A 20,753-nucleotide genomic window follows, 5' to 3' on the forward strand; every position below is an offset into this window, starting at 1 on the left:
AAGGGCCCCTATCTTTTCAGACACAAAATACCATTACTAACTCTGTGCCCCTCTAAAATCTTGACCAACTAAGTTTCTCACCCAAAAATGCTTTGGCACCCTCTTATCTGAGTCTATATATTGTATTTTTCTTTGAAGAACACCACCAGCCTCAAAGACCCCCTTCTTCATCCTGCTAACATCACCCAGTCAGCCACCATCTCAGTGAAGCCTCCCCTTCCTCAATGCAGAGCTAATCCACCTCTCCTCTGAGCAGAAGTACATAAAGTACTTTGTACATCCTGTTCTGTACCACTTAGCACATGACAATATAATTGTCTACACATCTCCCATATTAATGAGCTCCCAGACAAGAAGGATAAAGTCTGTTTTGTCTCCCTTGGGTTAGTGACTTGCACAAAGTTGGTGAATGAATAATAAAAACTACTAATGATATAGTTCTTTGTAATTTGAAAGTGCATTAGTTTGTGAAATAGTTTCTTCAAGTTTGAGATTCAGTAAGAGTAGTTTTAAAAGTGGTTTTAAAACTTAGGCCCACAGAATCTTTCCTAAAGACCACATTGGTTAAATCTACAGAAGCCTGAGATGAACTTAACAGCCCGTGGTTCTTGGCATTTTTATAGCCTAAAAAGCTCAATTCTTTTGTAGATTTTATCAAATCCATCTGACAAATATATAAAGCAATGTACATAGGAAATTTCTACAGATCACACAAGAGAATTACATAGCATGACTCACGGAATTGAAAATAAAATATAAGTCTTTACAGCTTCAATTTTTAGACTCTACACTGTTGTTTGAATCTTAGATGGCCTTTTAATAGAAAACCCAGAGCCAGATATCAGGGTGAAACGTTAAAGATCAGAGAAGCAGAGCAGCCAGCCACTAGTCCTTTCCTCTACAAAATCCTCAGCCTAACGAGAGTGAGTCCCTGTTTCCTCACGCTTTATATACCTTTCTCTGTCCTGCCATATCACTTCCTGGGATTAAAGGCCTGTGCGCTTCCCAAGCAAAGGCATGAGATCTCAAGTGCTGGGATTAAAGGTGTGTGCCACCACTGCCTGGCTGTTTTCTCTCCTAGACTGGATCAGTCTCACATAGCCCAGTGTGGCCTTGAACTCATAGAGATCCAAATGGATCTCTGCCTCCTGAATGATAGGATTAAAGGTGTGTGCCACCACTGTTTGACCTCTATGTCTAATCTAGTGGCTGGCTCTGTCGTCTGATCCTCAGGCAAGTTTATTAGGGTACACAATGTATCACCACACTATACAGTACCGGCAATGACCTAGAAGCCTGGAGAAGACAAATGTCCACCTCTAAAATCTATAAGGAAATCAAGTTTATTACTATATTGAGACCAATTAAAATCAAACACTAATGATAAAAAGCAAAGCAAACAAAACACAAAACAATTTTTGAAATAAAATTAGGAGACACTGATGTAAGAAAAAATGGGCATCAAACTGTTTTGTAGAGCCAGGTATGGGAGCACAGCAGTGACCCCTGTACTTGGGAGGCTGAAGCTGAAAGATCAGTGTGAGGCCAGCCTGGGCTACAAAGTGAGATTCTGTCTCAGAAAAGACTATTATTTAGAGCAGAATAGAATCAGGAGTTTAAAAGTGCAAATAAAAAACTTTTTTAAAGACTATATCAAGTAGAAACATAAAAGGTAGCCTCTAGAATGGGTCACTGAATGTAAGAGCTGGATGATACATGGAATAATTCAAGAAAACACTGCAAAGACTGGAATTCTGGGAAAACATTGACTAGTCACATAAGCACATGCCTTCAGTTCCTATTCATGTCTGTGTTCCATAGGAATCAAAAGATGTGAATGTCTAGAGGACAGCACTATGCAAAGGCAGATTTCCCACAGAGCAAAATATGATGGCATTTCTTAAACCCAGAACTGACAAAAGAACAAAGACCTAGTCAGATAGACAGATAAGAAGTCTTCAGGACCTTCAAAACCTAACCCCTGAAAACAGCTTGTGGTCCAATGAGTGATTCCGGAAAAGCAGATCAAATCAAAGCTCAGACTGCAGCATTTTGTCCTGAGGGCCTGGTACCACTGAGACATCACTTACTTTTGACATATACAGTACTTCCACTTGGTAAGACAACTACACTGGAGGCAGGACTGGCAGGTCTTGGAGACTTAACCGTTGCTACGCTGCCACTTGGAACAGGGGTAGAGGTTGGGGTTGACGTGGTACTTGTGTAGGAATAGCAAACCACTACTGAAGGAATGGAAAAAAAAAAAAAGTTTCCTGTTAACTTTCACGGCAACTGTCCAGACATACAACTACTTTTATTGCAGGCCAATTTTATCATTTTCATGTGATCAGAAGCTAGACGCTAGCACAAAGTACTAGACTCAAGGGTTAGAAACTATTTTGAAAATCACTTAAAGGGTCTTCCCAAGTATTTACCAGCTTAGCAACAGGTAACAGTAAATGGAGAAGAATGGAGGTACAAAGCAATCAAGTTTAAAACTATTTTGAGAAAAAGGAAAAACATTTCTCATAAGGTAAGAACTGGACAACAGGCACAAACCTGAAGTACTCTTTAATACCAACAGCAGCACCAATAATATTAACTTTCCCTAACCAGAGCAATTTCCAAAGCACTTACAGGAGAAACAAACTAACTCTTCTGTCACTTGCCAACCAAGCGGGACAACACTAACTAAAACAAGGACGACATCAAATTTCAACATCTTTATCATTCAATGAAAGGACACAACTCAGGAACACTAAGAACAGCCTGGAGTTACCCTGTACTGAGTGCCAGATACTACACTCAATCTTTTCCACCATCACCAACTCTCATACTACATCCCCTTAAAGATGAGGAGTCCATAGTTTACAGACAGTAAGACTTGCTGAAGGTCACAAAGCTAGGAAATGACAAACTTAGATCCAAACACTGATTTTATTATTAGAAACCCAACTCTTTTCCCATTCTACCAGCTAGCAAAAGGAAAAGGTAAAAGTGGGAAAAGAGGAAATATAACTGCCAACAATGAAGGAAACAGGAACCCAGTAGAGGCTGGGTTTACACAGATAATTTCTTCCCTGAGAAAACATAGCTTTCTTTCGAAGAGCCCAGCCAAGAGTGAGAGCTGTTTCGGTCCATGCAAAGCCCACCACTAGACAAGACAAAGCATTTCTCAAAGTAATCGGGTAAACACATTGTCTTTAGAGTTGCTTTTGATCCAAGCATACTCTCAAATTTCCTATCACCTTGGTAAGAGAATTCAAAGACTGTTTAAAGCATGTCAATTACTAGATTAAGTGACAGTAAGAAAGTGCTCATCGACTGGAACAGAGAGATTACATGTACACTGATTTGAAGAGACAAACAGTTTTATTTCCTGAAGCCATCAGTTCAGCATTTTTTATCCAGCAAGTATTTCTGTCATCTTGTGTATTCTGTAATGCCATTCACTAAGTCCTTCCACTCACCTTAACAAGAGACACTCACAAGGCATGGGAGCTCATGTTTGTAACCTCAGCAGTAGGGAGGCTGAGATGAAAGGACTACCTCAACCTGGGTCCAGCCTGGGCTACAATGTTTGGTTTGGTCTTAAAACAAAACCAAAACAAACAAAATAAGATAAATGTCAGAAATTTCATCTGAGAAAACGTTTTCAGTGATTAACATAATTTTCCCTTTGAAGTAAAGAAATCTGATTTGATGGAGACTGAAAACCTGGCAGTTTCTAGTTTCAGAATGAAAAACATACCAATTTCATCTTTTTTTTTTTTTTTTTTTTTTTTTTTTTTGGAGACAGGGTTTCTCCGTGTAGCTTTGTGCCTTTTCCTGGAACTCACTCTGTAGGCCTCGAACTCACAGAGATCCACCTAGCTCTGCCTCCCAAGTGCTGGGATTAATGTCGTGTGCCACCACCGCCAGGCCAATCTCATCATTTTTAAGTACTTACTAAAAATAGATGGAAAGTCCTGAGAAGAATTATCTCTAACAGCAGCATTCCTACTCACCTTCTTTGCTCGCTGTCTCTGCAGGCACGGGAAGGGATGCGTTGTGCTGGACAGCTGCGTTGGCCACAGCATTTGCCGTTACGGTGAAGGCAGTCTGGGGAACCAGCCGGGGCATCAGTGGTACCAATCTACGCCCTTCAATGGACCATTCTGAAGAGCTATTAGGTCCAGACATACTAAACAAAAGAGAAAATGCTGCTACAAGGGTTTGCACTTGCTAAAAAAGAGTCAAACAAATGTAACTTTTTAAATGACAAAAAGTACCCTGAATTCTGGAGAGGCTTCATTTTAAGCAAGCAAGATCAAACTTAGGTACAATTAAATTCAGGAAATGCCACACACTGAGGTTCTTACACACTTTATTCTGTAACCTGAGTAACTATAACTGAAAATATTTTCTATGCTTTGAAAATAAAAATGGGTATTATTTTGTGAAAATTTGTGAAATTGGGTTTCACAAATGAAAACAAATATTTCTACTAATAAAATTAACTTTTAGAACTTAATTGTATAATTATACCAAGAAAGTAAAAGCACTGACAGTGTTAAGAATCAGACTCTCCTTTACAGTTAAAGGTGAAGTCCAATGAATCTTTGCAGAATTTTCTAACTGCCTGCATGGCCAGAGATTCTTAAGGCTTTCAAACACAGAAAACTGAGGCAGTAAACGACAGGAGTTAGCAAGATGGGAAGCAGTGTATACTGTAGCAGGTGCTGCTAGTAACAGTCACTGCATTCTTACAGTATTACCCTTCCTGTTAAAAAAACAGCAGAACCGAGGACGCTAAAAGAAATCCACCGTTCTTGTAGTTTATTTGTATGGTGTGCCCTGGACTCTAGAAGGCACTGGAGGCGACTGGACCTTCTCTCTCTCTAAGACATTTTTAAGTCTCTCTGCTTTAAACTTCTTGAGTAAGTTTTGTTCCAGAAACTGGACCAGAGGTTAAAATATCAAAAGACAGCTGCCATATCTCTCACTTGGCTTCATGAAACACCCTAATGATTAGTGTCAAGGTTTAAAATTAATCTAGAAACAACTAATTTTCTTCACTAAATCAGAAATATTTCTTCAAGTTTTATGAAACCACAGATTCAACAGCCCAGCCTAAACGAGACTCTATATCCAATAATTCTTCAGATTTAAGCAGAGTAACCCAAAGCCTGTGTCAGTGGGCAGTGGAATAATGCCATAATGGTGATGACAGTGATGTTGACAGCGATGGTGTCGCTAAACTCAACTAAGGGCATGTTACATATCAGGCACTGCTCCCTATGTCTTAAAATGTGTGTTAACTCAGTTCTCTCAACAATCCAATGAAGCTGATAGTATTAGCATCTCCACTTTCTAGAATGAGAAACTGAGTCACAGAGAGGCTAAATAACTTGCCTAAGGCTACACAACTAATAAATGTCTCCTTCAACAAGTATATATCATGCTTCCATAATTATTTGTCATATTCTAAACACAAAGAATAAAAGTTTTCTAGTGGGCTTTATGAGCAGCTTTTTCTTTATACCAATTGAGCAATTATTGTCTAATTACTGCCAACTTTTGCTGCAGGGAATAAATTACAACTTAAAAGGTATTTAAAACAGACATGATGACACATGCCTGTAGCCTTTAATCCCAGCACTCCCTTGGTAAAAGCAAGTAAACTGAGTTCAAGGTTAGCCTGGTTTACTTAGTTAAGTCCAGGCCAGCCAAGGCTACATAATGAGACCTTGTCTCAAAACACTGGAAGGAAACAAATCTAAACATTTTCTCAAAAAAGGAAAGAACAAATGAATGAAGGAAGGAATGGAGAAAAGGATTTAAGTTGAAGAATTCATAGAAGCTGGCAAATCCAGTTAGGTTACTGCAAAAACAATACTAAATTCTTTTGTAATTTAAAGCAGTCCTACAAAGATAAGGAATGGTGAACTTCCTGAGGCTCTAACAACCTCACAAATATAGTACATAAGCTTCATGTTAACACTAGTTCAGAAACAAAGAATAATACAAACAAGAAAAAGACAGAAAATCATTATTACTAGTTGTTAAATGTAAACTTTCCAAAAGCTAGCATTTTCTGTAATAGCACTTCTATTCTGATATCATTTTATTAGACTATCACTAATAAACTTGTTTAATATGAGTTTACCACACAAATAAAGTGCCTTCTACACTTACCTTGTGTACTGTTTAAATGGTGGTAGAAATTATGGACGATTAAGACTATGAAGCACATGGACATATGCTATGGAAAGGACAAAGCTTGCAGTACAAAAGACAACAACTGCAACCTCAGGAAGAGCTCTAAGTCTTCCAAATGTCCACTCATGCAAGCATGCTCCAAGAGTAAGTGAATGAGAAATGAAATAACATGTTAGAGTTAGACCAAGAGTTCCTATGTGCTTAGTGATAAGGTTGTAAATACGTGTTAGCTGCACAAGTCATCCAAGAGAATTTAGAAATTAAACACTGTACCTGAGGGTTCACTCAGGTCCCCTCAGTTTGTATACTTGCCTGCCTCTCTACTCATCCAAAGACCACAAGGAAAGTGCAAATCCTGCTCTGAGGAAGCCACCTACTAATGAGCTACAGATGGCAGCAGTTAAGAAAGCTGCATCGTCACACAGAAACAGTATCCTGGGAATGTCTGATAGTTGGCAGAAGCACAGAGATCTGATATTCCAAACTATCATTTAATCTAACTGTAGAGACAAAGAGTGGCCTAAGCAAACTACGTGAAGCATTAATATTATTGTACCTAGGAACTCAGTTATGCTATCAAAGGACAATCACCATCCCAGTCAAGCCATGGAGAAGGCCTTTACTTTAGTACAGTTTCTCTTGCGTCCGGGACCCTTACTCCTTCTGTTCCCCTCCTTTCCTGCTAAATCTTCTCAGCTTCTCATCACCTTTCAAGTACATTCCTTCCGGGCTACACAACAATTTCAAGTGGGGGAGGGAAGGAGCAGGAGAAGGGAATGCAGTCAGCTCAGATGCATTCCTCTAGCTGTATTTACAGACTAAAACCCTCACAGGTCATCTTTGGGTCTCCACTGCTATATCCCAGGGCAAGAAAGTGTTACTAACAATCCTCATTCCCTGATTCTTAGGCTCAACAAGTAAATGCAGTATCTAGTCAAACTAAAACCACAATATGAAAACATTAAAATCTGAGTACAGAAAGACCTAGGAAGGTTTTTTTTTTTTTAATTATATACTAAAGTAAACTTTTCCAAAAAAAAGAAATTCACATATTAAAGAAATCAGAAAGAAAGGGAGGGGCGGAGAAACAAAGGTGGAAAGAAGCCAACTCTCAATTATCCATGCTAATAGAGAGGAAGGAAAGGGAGAGGTCACACAGGTTAAAGAAATCCACATATTATCCAAAAGTCATTTTAGCAAGTACCAGTAAATTCTTGCACCAATTATTTTTCAGGCCAACTAACAAGTAGTAAAATGAGTTATAAAAATTTTCACCTCCTCTCCCTTCCCACCCTCTGACTAGATATTCCCAAGCAGCAAAAATGGCTAAAGGTTGGGCAGTATTAGGAAGGTGAGGAGGGAAAGAAGGAGAAGCAAGGGGCATGGTTAATTCATAAATGGAGTATGTGCCCCTGAATAATTGAGAGCGTCATTTTGGAAATAAATACAAGAAAAAGCCTGAAATAATAATAACCTATTTGCATACCTGTAACTTGGTCTTTCACCCAAATATAAGGATAAATTCATTCTTAAAAGGGGAAAAAAGGAAAAGGAGACTAAATAAATGTTATCCTTTAAGAATGACACTGATGCATCAACTTACAACTCATTGCCCACAATCCCATTTGAATGCATCTAAGGTATTCATTGCTACTTGATTATCCAGCACAGTTTCCTATTACCAGTTCCCAAGTTAGAATTCAGGCCCAGTATAAAGCATTCCAATTCAAAAGTCTGAAGCAAATTCAAAAAGGGACACATTAAATTTGAGTGTTTCAACTATGTTAACCTGACAACTAAACACGAGCTGTCTCTATAGAGAATGTCTACATTTCTACAATGCATACCTACCACGAAAGAAATCTCAGACTTACAGAACAAACAGCAACACATTCAAACTATACTGTTAAAGAGGTGAGTACCCCATTCTATGTGTTAAGTAAAATGAGGGACAGTGAAGTACAAGAAGCCAACAGAGCTGTGTAATAAATTCAAATTCTGCCAAATGCCTTGTATCATCACATTATAGTAACGCACTGAGTTCTTTCTCCTTTAGTTTTATGTCATATTAAAACATAAAAATTAAAACAAATGGATTACACTTTAACATTTTATGAAGTATTTCTATTATCGCTGAAAGGATTACTTCCTGTTCTTCAGTAGGCTCTATCTCTCTGTAACTAATGGTTGATTCTGCTCAGTCCTCTGCCACCCTCTACCCAATCTGTCAGTTTTGATGATCTGAAAACAAACTGATAAGAAACCTTTATAATTTTATTGTTTGCTTTTTAAAATATATAATTAAGTTATATTTATATCTCTTAAAAGAGCATATATTTTATAATTTTTCTGAATCTCAAAATATCTGAAATTAGAGCCATATAAAAATTGTAATGCCTGTTTATAAAGCATCATACATATCAAGTACCATTACAAGAAACCTCCGAGCACCTTTGACTGTCAGGAGGCATGTTACTTGGTATTGAGCTCTGCTTCTGGTGGTCTTTGACTATACAGAGATTACCTTATAATAGGATTTGGCCTAAGTACTTTAAGTTTCCCTAACAAAACACAAAACAAAAACGAAAAGTAATCAATGGAGTAAACAGTAATCACTATGGGCAGGGTTTCTGAGTATAGAGATACTATTATGATAAGAGACTCAGGGACCTGCCACACAAAAGGAAGACTGTCTCAAAACTACTTTATACTACATCATTTAAAAATCAGGGGTGGTAGACTAGTGGCTTACTTATGTGCAATTGTTGTTAACCGTTCATCGTTTACTGCTCTCCGAACTTCAGCACGGTGGCGTTCTGTTGAGATGCTATGAAAAAAAATAGCCATTATAGAACTCTGCCAAGCAGGCAGCTCTTCTCCACACTTGCATTAATGTTTACGCTAATGTCTTTTGGAGGCTGAGGATTACTTTGCCTAATGTGTATCTTCCAATGTTTCAAAGTCACAGGAAAGGGTTCATACTGATTCTGTGTAACTGAGGATTACTTATCTGGAAGTCTCAGGAAGACAAACAGCCTGATACGCAGATTTTCCCATCTGTGAAACAGCAGGCCATGGTAAGACTAGCAGTGCTTCCTGTTAACTAGACATGGTGCTCCTTATCTCATGACTGCTGGCAGGAAGACTGGGCACTTAGAAGAAAGTCTTCTAAGGTCTTTTCTAAGGCTTACGAGTCTAATAATTCTATATTCAATGAATATAATAAAAGCAGTAAGAGTGGCAAAATAATGTGTTTCTTGTGAGTACATGCAATGAATCGTGACTCAACTTCAGCTAGGTGCCTTCTACATTATGTTACCAATGGTAAGAATGTGCATATATTAAACACTGATAAATGAAACCATTTTTAAAGACTACATCCATTATATTCATAAATACCCAATACAGTGAATACCACTCTTCTTGTATTCTTTAGCACTTAACACTAAATTTATAGCATAAACCACAACATTTAAGGACTAAAAGCAGAATTTATGAGGAAACATAAAGAAAAACATGACTGAGAATCTGCTTAATTATATCCCTGTATTAATGTTAATTAAACAGTAAGAGACTCTCCATGTCCTCACTTCTAACAATAGAACAAACTGACTTTAAATGCAGAGAGTAAATGAGTTAAAGCAGAACGTTTTCTGAGAAAGCACAAGCTATGGACAGGAATCAAGACAAAGCACTGAGGAATCCCTTTCACTAGAGCTGTCCAATGCATCAAAGTGGCACTCCAGCTCAGGGAAGGAGTCAACTAGATTTAAGACAGCGACTTTACCACCAGCACCCACTTACATGTCGAGGGTCTGGCTTACACCCCTCTTTCCCCTCTAATAAATGCCACTTTACATCCTGAAATTCAGTTGTACAAGCTCTTCTTTCTTTCACCTCTGTCAAAGGACCTCCCACTCCAGGTGCCCCAAAATACCGGCCTTAAACCTTGATTGGCTTATACGACAGAGATGAAGTGTCCCCATCTTCTATAGCAGAAAGCACACAACTGGAACAGGGCCTCTAAGCACCCAGCAAACTGAACACCTCTGTCCTTTAATTTGAGAATGAAAATAAATAAACCCCCATAAAATGAGATTTTTCTTTTTATTCACATCACCAAAACTTTCATGACAAATTACCTAAGGACTTTTGAGAGTTCTCCAAGAAGATCTTTCTTTTCCTTGGTGAGATCCCCCTGTGCACGAAGTGCACTGATAACTCCAGCATATGCCTCCAATTCTAGAAAAAGAAAATTATTTTATCAAGATTAAGTCTTCAATTTTGAATAATGTGGCTATGCAATATTAAACTTCAGGGCAAGAAATCCAAAAATAAACCAAATGCAAAATTTTAAATTCCTTTCAAAAATGTTATCAAATAAAAAGATTTAAGTGTCACTTTCATCATTTATATGGTTTTGTTATACAATGTCTCACAGAAGTCAAGGGTATAAAATGCTTAGAAAAGAAAATCTAAAGAACAGTTAACCCAGCCAGGTATGGTGGCCACACCTTTAATCTAAGATCTTTACATCTACAAAAACTACCATCCAAGCAATTAAAACATAAAAACCTACCATCAAAATGACTAATTAGTCTGGGTACAGTGTTACATGCCTATAATTCCAGCACTCACAAGGCTGAGGCAGAGAGATGGAGAGTTCAAAGACAGCCTAGGATATTAGCAAGATACTAATTCAAAGAAATACAGGCAAGAGAGATGACTCACGCTTGGGATAGATGTATTGGCACTTGAGTTTAATCCCCAAAATCCATTTAAAAAAGAAAAAAATAGAAAGAAAAAGAGAAAAGAAAAGAAAAAGCAGATACGGTAGTACATAGATGTCATCCCAGTGTTAAGGGAGTCACAGGCAGGATTCCCCAGGCTTGCAGGCCATTAAACCAGCCTAGCCTACTGAACAAGTTCTAGGTGAAAGATCTTACTTAAAGAAAAAAATTTTTAATTAAAAAAAAAAAAGAGTAGGTGGATGATGCCTGAGGAACAATATTTGAGGTTGTTCTGTTTTCCACATGCATGTGCAGGAAAATATAAATATGCACACATGCACATGTACACACAAAGATACAAACATACAAACAAGTCAGACATGATAACACATGCCTGTAGTCTCAGTACTCAGAAGGGGAAGCGGGAAGATCATAAGTTTAAGAGGCTAACTTAGGCTAAACTAGACCCTGTCTCAAACAACAACAACAACAACAACAACAACAACAAAGGGAACAAAAGAACAAAGTATACATATAAATCCATATAAGTCCTCAAGCCCTCTCAGCAAAATATGTAGGCCTCTCGATCACCCAGTGTAATCTTTGTGTGGTCTCTCTCCTCCCACATCAAGTCTAGGTTCTGTGCTACTTTTGGCTAATGGTATATCAGCAAATAGGATGCAGATACTTGCTAAGTACTTGTACTTGTGGCCTACTCTCTAGGAGTCATCACATCAACAAGCTGTGAAGAAACCCAGAAAGAAAGGCCACCAAGAGAGAGAAGCTCAGCCACTTCAGCTACACCTAGTCCCCGCTAAGCTTCTGAACGGAGCTACAGGAGAGGTCAGACAACACCAACAAAGAGGATGGAATGAAGTACTAAAACATTGGGGGTTTTAGCCATTAACACTATGAAACAGAGACACCGGAGCAAACCAGAATGGTGGAAACAACTGTCCAAATTAGGAGTGTCTTCATGCTCACATTGTTATAAATATTTCCTATCTGCGCAACAGAAACTCAGTAAATGTGGGTTAACTAATGATAGATGTAGGCCTGCAGACTCAAAACTAACCAATAAGTAAACAGCAATCTCACTCTGTTCATAGTATTCACAATTCTGTCAAAAGGTGGCCTTAGAGGATAAACAGATGGCTCAACAGTTAAAGAGCACTTGCTGCTTTTCCAGAAGACATGGGTTCAAATACCAACACCAACGTATCTGTAACTCCAGTTCCCTAGAGTCCAACACCCTCTTCTGGCTTCCCCAGTCACCATGCATACACATGGTGCACAAACATGCATGCAGGCAAAACATCCATACATACAAAATAAAAACAAATCTTTTTTTTTTTTTTTTAAGGAAGCCTTATATAAAGGAATGGGCTGAGTAAACGAAGCAGAAATGTCTAGTTCCACTGAAATACCCTGAGTGTGAATATCCTGCATGTTGAGTATGCACTGCATATTATGTAGACACTGCACAGAGCGTCTTTCAAAAGACAAAGCTCCTGCTTCTCCAAAGGCGAAAAGCAAATACTAAGTTCCAAGAAATACATTTCAGCTCTGTTCAGAGCTGAAATCAGAGCTGAAAGAGATTACAAAAAAGGCAATAGGAATAACCAGCTGAAATTTCACTATATTAAATGTTTATGCCCCATTAAAATATTCATGGACTATTCTATTCACAAATCAATGTTGAGTCCTCATACATATACACACTAACCAGTGTCAAGTCCTGCCCTCAAGTCTTCAACTACAAAATACGAACGGGTCAAAAAGTCACCAGGTAATCACGACAGTTTGCACACAATGGTAAAGGCACAGGAAAAACATGTTATCTGGTTGGAAAACACAAGTCCTCTTCAGGAAGAGACCTATCCCTGTAGAGAGTCGGGGGACAAACTTCTACAAAAGGAGTAATGAGCAAAAGCACTGGAAATGCTTCCCATTACTTCAGTAAACTCCAGTAACAATAACTACTTTTAAAAGTTTTACATTAAAGGAAGTAAACTTGTCTGTAGTTGAACAGTCACTAATTCAAACCAAATTACTAAAAGAATATTGTAAGACAGAGTACTGGGGAAAATATTTAAATCTACCCTCAAGATGACTAGATCCAAGTCTAAAAAGGGTATGTGTGTGTCAGGTAGATGACTGGTAAATAAACAGACATTGTCCAGAAGGTTTTACCTCACACATGTCAGAAAACAGAGAAAAAGGGAGAGAGAAGTCATCTGTGGTTAGACTAAACAAATTCTTTAATCCCAACTTAAAGTTATTTGATAGAACTCAGTAACTGATTGTAGCAATGACAGAAGAAAATGAGAAATATTTTAGATTTTGCAAAATATTTAAGGCAATAACAATGCCAAAAAAAGAAACAGATCAGATGGAGAAAAAAGACAAAAACGCCATTTCCATTTCAGATTTTACTGTTTGTTTTTGAGACAGTCTTGTATGCATAGCTCAGACTAGCTTTAAATCCTGATCCTTTTGCCTCCACCTCCTTAGTGCTGGGATTACAGGCATGTGCTGCTGTGCCTTATTTAAAAAGGCACTGTTTCAAAGAAAACATAATTAACTGAAGAAATAGAGCTGGCAAGATGTCCTAGCAGGTAAATGAACTTGCTAATAAACCTGACGACCTGAGACCTGAGTTCAATCCCTGGCCTCCACACATACCCCAGAGCATGTATGCAAGATCTTTCATGTACACACACACACACACACACACACACACACACACACACACACACACAGTAAAATAAAAACAAAATTTATTCAAAATGTAATATATAATTTTTTTTCTTTTTAGATAGGATCTTACCATGTAGCCCTGGCTGACCTGGAAATCACTATGTAGACTTCTTTCGTATTTGTTGACAAGCATGTTTATAGGGATCCTGAGATATCTTAAACTTGGTTTAGTTTCTGGTGCTATTTTATTATAGGGCTAATTCCAATGACAAAAAAAAAATATAATGAAGCTGGGCAATGGTGGTGTATAGCTCTAATCCCAGCACTTGGGAGGCAGAGGAAGGCAGATCTCTGAGTTCAAGGCTAGCCTGGTCTACAAAGTTAGTTCCAGGACAGCCAGAGGTATACAGTGAGACTCTGTCTCGAAAAACCAAAAAAAAGTATAATGAAATAATAAATACATGTGAATGCCTCACAAACAAAAGATGTGCCACACTACTTTTATAAAACTCTAAACCATTTCCATTTAAACCAATATGTCACTCAATTATACTTTAGTCATAAAGCTCCCAAGTCAGTTAAGTTACAACTCAAGAGTTATAAAAATAAGGCGAGAGGCAGTCAAAAAGTAGCAAGCATCTACCTGCTACTGGTGCCATGAATGTATCATAAATGTCTAACCTAACTTTTTTTTAATGTGTATGAGTATTTTGCTTATATGTATATATGTCTGTCTATGGACCATGTGTGTGCCTGATGCCAGAGGAACATGGATTTCCCAGAAATGGAGTTACATGTGGTTAAGAGCTGCCATGGGGATGCTGGGAACCGAATCCTCTATAAGAGTAGCCAGTGCTCCCAACTGCTGAGCCATCTCTTCAGTGCCCCCTGCCCCAATTTCTTGATAATTAAAATGTTTGGCATCCTACATTGAAACAATTTACCACAGTTTCTAAAAGAACAAAGTTTTAATGTAACAACACTTTTTAAAAATTTTTATGTTTGTGGTGTGGGGGGGTGGGTGTGGAGAGAGGGAGGGAGAGAGGGAGAGAGGGAGAGGGAGAAAGAAAGAGAGAAGGGGAGAAGAGAGAGAGAGAGAAAGAGAGAGAAGGGAAAGAGAGAGAATATGCCATGTGAGTGCAGGTGCCCAAAGAGGCCAGAAGAGGGCATGAGATCCTTGGAGCGTTGTAAGTAGTTGTGCACAGCCTGACATCACGGTTGATATGACTGCTTGAGCTCTCTCCAGCCCTTAAACTAAAAAATTCTTAAAGACAGTATCTCCTCTAGACTTAGGACTTGGAATTAGTGTTTGAAAGCCATTCAAGGGTTCATTGTCATGACAGTAACCCGGTGGGAGGAAGAAATCTGTCAAATTGCTGTCAAGGTCCACTTTCCTAAGTGTCACGGGAACCAGCAGTATCACGGGAGCCAGCTGCTTTCTTTAGTACAGAGGCATCACCCCAGCACATCTCCCACACGGTTTGCCTAAAACTACAGACACATTCATTGCTAGTTATTTTTTACTTTTACTTGAATTTTCTTTTAATGCTGAATTGTTTACTGCACCCTAAGTCTATGTCTTCACTTTCTTCTGGGATATCTTTTTTTTTTTCCTGTGCAACCTCCTCTTCTAGCTTAAGAACAACTTGATCTTCTTCAATGATAATCAATCTGATATGGCAAGGGGAGCCCCCAAAATAGGTTAATCTGACCCTAAGCTCTGTGAGTCTACTGGCAAGTACTGGATGATTTGTTCACTGAATATACTCAGTAACTGAAAATCTACATGTAAATTCAGGAGTTAAGCATTACTCTCTGCATTTTAAATGTACAGAAGGGTTGAAGATTTAGCTCAGTGGTAGAGTGCTTGCTAAGCAAGCACAAGGCCCTCCCTGGGTTTGATCCTCAGCTAAAAAAAAAAAAAAAAAAAAAAAAAACGTACAGAAAACACTCTCCTTGAGCTGCTGATGCTGTGACTGGACCCATTATTTGGCCTGGACATACATGTTAGTCCCATCATTGTGACAACTCAATAGTACACATTGCTTTTATAAAGTGGCATCTTCCTGGTACCTGGTAGCTTCCCAGACATGTATAACCTTGATGGCATGGGCAGTTTCATGGCTATTCATTCTTGAATACCAAAACTTTAACCTCTTGATGTGCATTTTATAGGGTTTTATCATCAAGCCATTTTCATACATCACCCCAAGTCATTTATGGGAAAAACTAGGGGTAAACTTAAAAGTTACTAACTTTATATTTAAACCTAAACCCTTGAGTCAAGGCCCTTAAAACCCAGAAACCTTGTCCAATTTATTGTCCTTGTGATCTGTTCATCTAGGATGTTTTTAGTACAGAAAGAAAGGGAGTTCAGCCAGGCAATGGTGGCACACGCCTGTAATCCCAGCACTCAGGAGGCAGAGACAGGTGGATCTCTGTGAGTTCGAGGCCAGCCTGGTCTACAGAGCGAGATCCAAGAAAGGCAGCAAAACTACACAGAGAAACCCTGTCTTGAAAAACCAAAAAAAAAAAAAAAAAAAAAAAAAAAAAAAAAAAAAAGAAAAAGAAATGGAGTTTAATTTTATAACCAATAGCAAATAACATTAGTGCATGTCTATAGCCAAGAACCTTCAAATTAGTGATAAAAGTTTACATGTAAGTTTAAAAGACTGTCCCCCTCCCCCCCAAAAAAAGAAACCTATTCAAACTTCTAAAACAAGGTTAAGTAGTTTGAAACCCTCAGGGGGGGAAGGGGAAAGGAAAAAAAGGGGGGAGGCAGACATTATTAGCACTAGGTCCACAGTAGATATAACTTTATCTGAGCTACATATAGAAATCACAACAAAGATTTCCTCTGATGGAAAACTTCAGTGACCTACAAATATGTCTGAAAGTAGCTGCTTAAACACTACGTTCTCAGATATCAATCATAATGATAGGCTTTTTATTTAATTAATAGTGACTGCTCCTTACTCTGTCACTTATTTCACTTAGTGCACTAGCCTCAGGCTACAGTGGTGGTAAATAAGACAAGGCCCTTAGAGTCTAAAACAGCATTTTTCATGGACTTGCGTTTTAAACCAACGATTCAAATGATTAGAGTAACTCTTCTTTCTCAATATTCCCAAGAATGGCATGTGACTAACACCATTTTTCACACATGAGGGAAAAGTTAGTTCACTATACCAAATATATGCCTCAGCCTTAGGGCTTGCCTCTCTCCCTAAATGCTTGTTGAAAAGAGCTGCTATAAATGGAAAAAGAAAAACATTAAATAATCAAATTCAAGCATAAAGTGTGTTTAGTCAATTATAATCATTAATTGGGAAAATAGGCAGCTTGCATAAACTTAGAATCCAGAAAAGGCATGACTCACACATACACATCTAGTAAAGTTAGTAGTATGCTAATATGACACCAAAAACAAAACAAAAACAAAAAACAAAAAACAAACAAACAAACAAACAAAAATATCGCCTAGAGCCGTGTCTCTCAATTTGTGGGTCTCAGCCCCTTTTGGGGTCAAATAACCCTTTCACAGGGGTTGCCTAAGACCACTGGAAAACACAGAATCATATTCACATTACGATTCATAACAGTAGCAAACATACAGTTATGAAGTAGCAACAAAAATAATTTTATGGTTGGGGGGTCACTATGACATGGGGAACTATATTAAAGGGTCACAGCATTAGGAAGGTTGAGAACCACTGGCCTATAGTCAAATACTGACTACATAACGTACTAAGAGCACTGCCTTAGGTTTTTAAACTTCATGTGTAAAATGGGGACCAAAACAAAATGAAGATCTACTGGGGCTTGAATATTATGTGAGATGCTGACTTTAATAATACACAACGGGGGCTGGAGAGATGGCTCAGTGGTTAAGAGTGCTCTTCCAAAGGACTTGGGTTCAATTCCCAGCACCCACATGGCAGCTAACAGCTGTCTGTAACTCCAAGATCTGACACCCTCACATAGACATTCATGAAGGCAAAACACCAATGCAAATAAAATAAAAATAAATTAATCTTTAAAAAAAGAACACACAATGGCCAGGCTTCCCATTTATCATAGCCCCTTGCATCATGACTCCTGTATCTCATTTACACATCATTCTCGGCCCTGGGAAAATGGTGACAAAGATGAGGACCGACAGCCATGGCCCATACAGAAAAAGCAAAGGGTTACAGAAAAATATAAAACAAAAACAAAACCATTAGGCAGGCATGGCAGAGCACAGCTGTGGTACCAGCACTTGGGAAGCTGAGGGAGGAGAAAGCCATTTTGAAGACAGTCTGCAATACACACTGAGACCCTGCTCAGAACAAAAAACAACAAAATTCATACCCAATTTTCGAAGAATTCGTTTGCATTCATCCCTGCTGAGATCCAGAAGGGTTGGCCACACAACAGGCATTGCTGCTTCTGTTTGGTAGCCCCAAAGAGCTTGTCCTCCCTATCAGAAGAAAAACAAATCAAATCACCAAAGTATATGCAAAAGGCCACTCACTTGGAGCTCCATCCACAGGCTATGAAGTAAAACTGAAAAAGTACCTCATAACCCAGTTTCTGACAAATAATCAAACCACCACTGAGAGCACACTGATCCAGCTCAGGTTAACAGTTGAAAAGCACGGGTTTTAGAGTCAAACACTTGGTTCCAGTTCCAGCTTTACAACATAATCAGTTGTTTCATCCTGGTAAATTGGCCTGTCTGAACCCTATTTGTACACGTTTATGAAAAAAAAAAAAAAAAAAAAGTAATCCCACCCAGTTTGTTGTTAGTATTAGAAAACAGGGCATGTCAAGTTGTCAAGTTCTTCCATAGTGGCTGGCATATAACTTGCCAAATACATTCTACCACCTGTGCAACCTTGGATCAGTGTCCAGTTTCCTTAATAATAAGTTATGAGATAAAATAAGCAAAGGGTAGAGCATGTTATTTGGGTAAATGGAACTTAATAAAGAACTCTTTTCTCAAGTTTTGGCAGTAAAAGAGTCATGAATCCACAAGTTACCCAAAGTTTACATGCCTGGAATTTCGCACTGAGAGTTCCCTAGTCTGGAGGACAAAAGGAAACAGAACCGGTAGTTCACACATTACTGGCTGAGCACACAGCAGACAGACCTTCCTTAAACATCTGTTAAACTGATAAATGGATTGTTAGCAGGAGAGGAGGGTCTTCCCAATGAATGAGCCAGCTTAAGAGTCAAACACTAAACCGATATCACTCTTCCATTGCGTTCCAGGCTCCGGGCTGCTAACTCCAACTCTTAGCCTCAAGTGGAGCCCCCTTCCCCCTATTTCCCGTCGTCCTCTGAGCTCAGAACCAACCCTGAGCGAGCCCAACTGGACGGCGCGCCCCAGCTGGCAGGATGACATAAAGAAAGGGGGTGGAGAGGAGGAAGGGGCAGAGCCAAAGGAATCCGTTCGCTCCCCAAGCCAGTCCCCGCCTCCCGATAGGATCTCGGAGGCGGCCGGCGACCGCCCGGATCAGGCACCACGTCACGGCATCCCAAAGCATCCCCTCTGGCGGAGGCGCACAGCAAAGGGAAGCCGGGCGGCAGCGGCCGGAGCGCGCTCCGGGGACCCGGGTCGCCACGACTCCGTCCCCCGCTCAAGTGTCAGCGGGCAGCCCGCCCCGCCCCCTCTCCAAACACGCACTCCCGCACAGCACCACAACAAGAGCAGCCCGCCCGGCTCCTCGCCTGCGCCGCTCAGCGCCGGTCCCAATGTCAAGTCCGCGCCCCCGTGGCCAGCAGCGGGTCTCGGCAACCCTGGCCAGCGTCCGCGCCTCGCGCTCTCCGCCGTGGAGAGAACAACGGAGGGAAAGCAGGGATGCGGACAGCCGGCCAGACGGTCCGGATTCACCCCGGGGTTCCTAGACCTCGACCCCCGGTGTCCCATCACCAGGCGTGCCGGAGTCCCTCTCAGTCCACTTGGGGAGCCCCACGATCCCGTTAGGAAACAACGGAGGATGGGGCTGACCGCCCCAAGCCGGGATCCCCAATGACTGGCTCAGCGCCCCTGTACCCTGGATAACCTGCCAGCTCTTCCCAGGACCCTGCCTAAGAGACACCCACCTGCCCGGCCTTTCGGGGCTCATCTAAAAGGCTCCTCCGCCAAGACTAGGGGACACCAGGAATTAGGTTTGTTTGCGGTGCCTCAGAAGGGGCAAGATGGCGACAGATGCCAGAGCGCAGGCGCAAGCGCGCGCGGCTCGTCGGGAGGTGTAGTTCGCCTTTCCCGCCTTTTGAGAACCGAGCACTCCAAAGCCTCCATTCGCCCTGTCCTTTTTCCACCGCGTTCTGAAAGGAAAGGACGGGCGTTGCGGGGCCTACTGGGAGTTGTAGTCCGAGCTCAAACTCCGTCCTCTTTCTCTCGCTGCCTGCCCGTCGCGTACGCAAGGAAGTCTGGGAGTGTAGTTCCTTTTGGCTTCTACATTACCCTCCAGTCTCTAGCTTCGCGCGCCTCTCCTCCCGGCCTTTCCCAGCCAATCGGCTGCTGTTCCAGCTAAACGTGTGGCGTCACACGTACCGGCTAAAATGGCGTCGGTAATTGGAGCTGAGCTTCGACCTTCACTCTATCGAGGTTAGGGATGAAAAAGAACGCAGCTTTGTCCCTGATGAACGGTTGAGGATTAAGGTCCGCTTTCTCACTCTTTGGAGCAATCATCAGCGTCCTTCCACCACCCAGACGATAACTCAGGAGAGATTATTTACGCCACGAGAACGGAGAGAGAGGACCTCACAGTGGCCCGTACCCCCTTCTTGGTGTTAAGAGTTGCAAGTCGAGGAAGGGAATCCGAGCGTTCTCGGCTTGGGGTTACGCCATGTGCAAAATAGAAAAGATGGCGATATCTTGTGCTGTAGTCTGCCAAAGGGAAGAAGGGATTTACTTGTGGCACTACGACATGGTAGGTTCACGTTCTGCCTTTGTTATTATTTAACCCTACATACCATGTTGTGGAAGTCTTGTCCCCCTATTTTACAGATGGAAAGAGGCCCAATATATTGTTACAATGACCTGAAAAATCAAAGTTAGTTTCTAGTACTGTAAATTCCATCAAATTGTGTGGTGTCCTCCCTCTAAATGTAGAACTCTGGTAACATCGG

General features: G+C 40.4%; 1 protein-coding gene across 12 annotated transcripts in view; it reads right to left on the reverse strand.

Moving 5' to 3' along the window:
- Positions 1-19,828, reverse strand: part of Emsy (EMSY transcriptional repressor, BRCA2 interacting) — a 73,775-nt gene extending 53,947 nt beyond the window's left edge. For 7 of the 12 annotated variants that reach the window (XM_036186820.1, XM_036186848.1, XM_036186839.1 and 4 more), the window contains exons 1-6: positions 19,722-19,828; positions 17,985-18,093; positions 10,344-10,443; positions 8,954-9,028; positions 7,688-7,729; positions 4,008-4,183 (exon numbers count right to left, since the gene is read on the reverse strand). In XM_036186820.1, coding sequence (XP_036042713.1) covers positions 4,008-4,183; positions 7,688-7,729; positions 8,954-9,028; positions 10,344-10,443; positions 17,985-18,054 — 463 coding nt within the window. In that variant the 5' untranslated portion in view covers positions 18,055-18,093; positions 19,722-19,828. The remainder of the gene's footprint in view (positions 1-4,007; positions 4,184-7,687; positions 7,730-8,953; positions 9,029-10,343; positions 10,444-17,984; positions 18,094-19,721) is intronic. The other 5 variants (XM_036186864.1, XM_036186807.1, XM_036186791.1 and 2 more) reach the window with 2 other exon arrangements.
- Between the last annotated feature and the right edge of the window lie 925 nt (positions 19,829-20,753).

The sequence above is a fragment of the Onychomys torridus genome, chromosome 1 (genome assembly GCF_903995425.1).
Source record: "Onychomys torridus chromosome 1, mOncTor1.1, whole genome shotgun sequence".
Lineage (NCBI taxonomy): Eukaryota > Metazoa > Chordata > Mammalia > Rodentia > Cricetidae > Onychomys > Onychomys torridus.